The sequence below is a fragment of the Macrobrachium rosenbergii genome, chromosome 53, assembly GCF_040412425.1.
Source record: "Macrobrachium rosenbergii isolate ZJJX-2024 chromosome 53, ASM4041242v1, whole genome shotgun sequence".
NCBI lineage: Eukaryota > Metazoa > Arthropoda > Malacostraca > Decapoda > Palaemonidae > Macrobrachium > Macrobrachium rosenbergii.
The window spans coordinates 32,717,159-32,722,953 of NC_089793.1; the positions used below are offsets into that span (position 1 = coordinate 32,717,159).

At 35.6% G+C, this 5,795-nt stretch overlaps 1 protein-coding gene across 1 annotated transcript; it reads left to right on the forward strand.

Moving 5' to 3' along the window:
• The first annotated feature begins 2,863 nt into the window (after positions 1-2,863).
• On the forward strand, positions 2,864-3,232 carry LOC136834108 (uncharacterized abhydrolase domain-containing protein DDB_G0269086-like). Its single transcript, XM_067096365.1, has one exon. The coding sequence runs from the start codon at positions 2,864-2,866 to the stop codon at positions 3,230-3,232; it is 369 nt and encodes a 122-aa protein (XP_066952466.1).
• Positions 3,233-5,795: the final 2,563 nt, after the last annotated feature.

Here is a 5,795-nt window from a genome sequence, read left to right on the forward strand (position 1 = left end):
TACTTGTGATGATTTATTTGATGGGAGAATTTTATATATATATATATATATATATATATATATATATATATATATATATATATATATATATATATATATATATATGTTTTAATATTACCTATCAATTTGAAATTATATATATATATATATATATATATATATAATTTCAAATTGATAAACCTACAAAAACCTCATTAGAATAAAAATAGTTAGAAACAAAAGTCGGCAGAGGGGGAAGAGATTAGAGGGGGTATATATGGCAGCGTGTCTAGACGAAGAAGGGTACTATGGCGAAACTGGCAATCATGTAAAGAGCGAAGCAAACAACATCCTGCAGAACATAAGGCATTACAGTCTGATGCCGGCAGTTGCCAAATACTGTTGGGAAAATGATCACAGAATAGACTAAAAATATGAGTTTTCTGTACAGGAACACCAAACAAAACATCTAGACTGGTTGTAGAGAACGCCTTCATGTAACTTGCGCCAACAACACGATGGCAGGGAACACAGAAACGGCTTTGAAGACAGCATATCTAGAAAATTGTATACTCCACAGTAGCAAGGCAACGAAGGAAAAACGCAAGAGAATGCACGGAGAACGGACACCTGGAAGAAGGAGCAGAGAAAGACCAGAGATCTGAGGGGGTGGGGGTCACACACAGAGGAGGAGCTAGGGGCGATTATGCAGGATTAAGCACCCACACACAGATATAAATACAGCTGGACTACGCGTCTGCTCATTGTATGGATACTTGATAATGTGGACTGTTTGTCCAAGAAAAAGCTTGTAACTTTTTCTGAATCAACCTTTAGATACCATCCAGTTTGAATAGAGGTCCTTTTAGTAATATATATATATATATATATATATATATATATATTATATATATATATATATATATATATATATATATATATATATATATATATATATATATATATATATTTGTATAAATGTATGTAGAATCTACTGTTACTTTTTACCATATACATATGTAATAGTAATAGCCACATTCTCGAATTCTTCGTTCTTCGCGCTTTTTTGGATGTGCTTGTCACTACAAAGCCTTAAGACAGAAGAAATTACGATGTCCGGTCGTGTTCAGTCGACAATGGTACCTCGTTCTGATTAGGGGACCCGGGTTCGTTTCCCGCTACCGGACATCATAATTTCTTCATATTTCTTGCAACTGGGCCTTAAGGCTTTTTAGTGACAAGCGTATCCAAAAAACAGCGAGGAATTCGAGAAGTTAAGAGGGCATTGTGGTTAATACAATTACACACACACACATATATATATATACATGCACATATAAACGTAATATACATATATATATAAATATATATATATATATATATATATATATATATATATATATATATATATATATATATCTATATATATATATTCATAACTATATTTTCATGAAAATATCTCAAATCCCGTTGTCTCCGCTCTTGCATCCCGGAGGGAGTAAAACAACCAGTGCAGGAGAACAACGTTATTTTCGTATGCAAAATGTTCACGGATTATCTGCCTTAACTCATCCAGAAGTTTAAATGCGCCCGGATAAACAATCACAATCTAAAACAAACTGAAATTAACAACAAGAAAGTTGTGACATTGTTTCCGTATAAAACGGAATAAATTATTCATACGTGCGCGGTTGAACACGGAAGGAAAGGAAGAAACCCCTTTGCTATATATAGAAACGATTTGTAATTTTACGTTATGAAATTGTTATCCTTTTCCCATCTTTCCCCCATATTCTAATTCAGATGTTACCAAACAGATTTATGAGGATCCAGCCGAGGGCCAAATTCAGTAACTGAATATGTTCCGTAACTTTACTCTTTACATTTAAGAACACATAAGATAACTTAAAAATATTCAAATTACTGTTAAGTTATAACATTTGAAATCTTGAACTGATTACCATGGAGCCTCGCTTGGGCTACTCGACAGCTCTTAAACGAAATTTAAGATACACGATATAAGAATAGAATAAAACTGAATTAAAAAAAAAAAAGAAGGGTTGCGTTTAGCCTATGTGTCACTGTCCAGCGTTGCTCGTTTATTTCCTGTCATTCAACATAACTCTCCCTTGAACCCTTTCCATTCCTAAATTCCAAATTCAATGCAAGTACAATTTTACGTTACGCAATCGAACGCTTGATCATTTAAGGTTGCGATATAGAGACGTGAATTACGTCCAAACACTCCACATATTTACTGCATATGAATACGAGTGAAATTTCTTGGTTGTCGCTTCAGTCTTCCATTACCCTTCGAAATGTTCACTGATTATCATTGAATGCTTACGGAAAACTCGGGAAAGACTCTTGTGTCTCATATTTTCGTAATATAAATGTTTTGAAAATATTCTCTTAGCTAAATATGCTTATGAAAATAGGTGAAATGTTGGCGTCGGATAGAATTCACACCAAAGAATTTCAGATTCAAATTAACTGCATCCGTGAAAGAGAAAAAAGTCCGTAGGCGCGCACAAATATGAATATGCATACGCAAAATAGCACACGGGTGTTGAGACCTGAAACAAAATTTTCGAAATATAAAGTGGAAGTGAAAGTTTAAATAAAAATAAAATCCAAGTTAAAGGATTTCAAATAAGGACAAGGAAGCGGCAGATTTCATCAAGCCACAAATGTCGCCAACACCCGTTTTTCTCTTGTAACTAAGGAAACCTGGATTATCCTAGCAGTGCCACCTCAGAAGACCATGGATATAAAGGAGCCACTTCAGAAGACCATGGATATAAAGAAACCAGTTCAGAAGACAATGGACAGAAAGAGGCCAGTCCACAAGACCATGGATATAAAAGAACCAGTTTAAAGGACAATGGATATAAAGGAACCAGTTCAGAAGACAATGGATATAAAGGAACCAGTTCAGAAGACAATAGATATAAAGGAACCAGTTCAGAAGACCATGGATACAAAAGAACCAGTTAAGAAGACTATGGATAAAAAGGAACCAGTTCAGAAGACAATGGATACAAAGGAACCAGTTCAGAAGACAATGGATATAAAGGAACCAGTTCAGAAGACAATGGATATAAAGGAACCAGCTCAGAAGACAATGGATGCAAAGGAACCAGTTCCGAAGACAATGGATATAAAGGAACCAGTTCAGAAGACAATGGATATAAAGGAACTTGTTCAGAGGACAATGGATATAAAGGAACCAGTCAGAAGACAATGGATATAAAGGAACCAGTTCTAATGACAATGGATATAAAGAACCAGTTCAGAAGACAATGGATATAAAGGAACCAGTTCAAATGACAATGGATATAAAGAACCAGTTCAGAAGACAATGGATATAAAGGAACCAGTTCAAAAGATCATGGATAAAGGGGAGACAGTCCAGAAGACCATGTATATAAAGGAGGCAATTCAGAAGACCACGGATATAAAGGAGTCAGTTCCGAAGACCTTGGATATAAAGGAACCAGTTCAGAAGATCATGGATATAGGGGAGACAGTTCAGAACACCATGGATATAAAGGAGCCACTTCAGAAGACTATGGATATAGGGGAGACAGTTCAAAAGGCCATGGATATAAAGGAGCTAACTAAGAAGACCATGGATATAGAGGAGCCGTTCCAGAAGACCATGGATATAGGGGAGCCAGTTCAGAACACCATAGATATAAAGGAGCCAATCAGAAGACCATGGATATAAAGGAGCCAATCAAAGAAGACCATGGATATAAAGGAGTGCAGTTCGAAGACCATGGATAGGGGAGTCAATTCGGAAGACCATGGATATAAAGGAGCCGCTTCAGAAGACTATGGATATAGGGGAGCCAGTTCAGAAGACCATGGATATAAAGGAGCCAATTAAAGAAGACCATGGATATAAAGGAGCCAATTCCAGAAGACCATGGATATAAAGGAGCCAATTAAGAAGACCATGGATATAAAGGAGCCCAGTTCCAAGAAGACCCATGGATATAGGGGAGCCAGTCCAGAAGACTAAGGATATAAAGGAACCAGTTCAGAACACCATGGATATAAAGGAGCCAGTTCAGAAGACCATGGATATAGGAGAGCCAATTAAGAAGACCATGGATATAAAAGAGCCAGTTTAGAGGACTAAGGATATTGGGGAGCCAGTTCAGAAGGCCATGGATATAAAGGAGCCAGTTCAGAACAAGATGGATATAGGGGAACCATTTCAGAAGACCATAGATATAAAGGAGCCAATTCAGAAGACTATGGATATAGGGGAGCCAGTTCAGAAGACCATGGATATAAAGGAGGAAGTAAAAATTAAGTCAGAAACTTCTGAATGTTGCAATAGATGGGTACTATAGAAAATCTCTAACCTTAATCAATATTATTAACGTTATATGCCATTTAGCATCTGAGGTAGTGTAAAAGAGGAAGTTGGAGTGGTTGGACAGCAAGATAAAGAGGTCGAGGAAAAAAATTGCATGAAGTACAACGACTTAAAGGTAAAACTGAAAGAAAACATTAACCAAGCAATGGTAGTTACTGAGAGCTTGGACAGCAAGACAGAAAACAAGAAGTGGGATTGAAGATAAAATAAAAACCTAAAAAGTGGGTGCAACTAGGAACCGAAGGAACGCTGCAAACACCTTTTATTAATGCCTACAGTGCACCACGTGAGGTGTAATAATATCGCTAGTCCCTTACGAGGAATATACGGCATTGAATCTGCCTCTGTATTCTTGTTCTGTGTATATAAGAAGAAGTTAGTTCTAATATATAATTGTGTACTCTATGTAACATATATATATATATATATACATATATATATATATATATATAACTATATATATATATATATATATATATATACTATATATATATATATATATATATATGTATATATATATATATATATATATATATATATAATTATGACACGATATATGCAAACAGTAGTACAAAGATCTCTTGCCCTAAAGGCGTTCTCAAAAAAAAAAAAATGATCGTCACTAAGACTCAGCATAAAATCATTTAATGCATAGAAAGGTCATTTCTTCAGATTCGCTTTTAAATCTCGTTCGAATAATGTACACAGTGGGGTCAAGAGTACATATTTCATTTGTATTAATGCAGGATATAGGAGGTTTAGAGAGACAATTAAAAAATGTATAAAAATGGCAAACAATTACCTTGTTCATTACTTTTTCTAAGAATTTGTCTACATTTACTTCTTCATTTATAATAGTCATAAAATTATCTACACAACCATAGTCTAGGCAACCTGAAAACGAGTAAAATAATTCGCTGAAGTTTCTTCGGCGCAATCGAGTATTCTGTACAGCTGCTATAGCGTATAATCAAGGCCACTGAAAACAGATCTAGCTTTCGATAGTCTCGGTATAATGCTGTATGAACCACGGCCCATAAAACTTAAACAACGGCCCGGTGGTGGCCTATCCTATATCGTTGCCAGAAGCACGATTATGGCTAACTTTAACCTTAAATAAAATAAAAACTACTGATACTAGAGGGCTACAATTTGGTATGTTTGATGATTGGAAGGTGGATGATTAACACATCAGTTTGCAGCCGTGTAGCCTCAGAAGTTTTTAAGATCTGAGGGTGGACAGAAAAAGTGCGGACGGACAGACAAGGCCGGCATAATATTTTTCTTTTACAGAAAACTAAAACCACAAATTGGAGATCAAATATATTCAGAAGCACATACAACTTCGGAGCGTCATGCTCCTTCTGCAATGTGGAGACATTAAAAACCAACTAGTTGGGTTGGGTTTTAATATATTCAGAGGAGC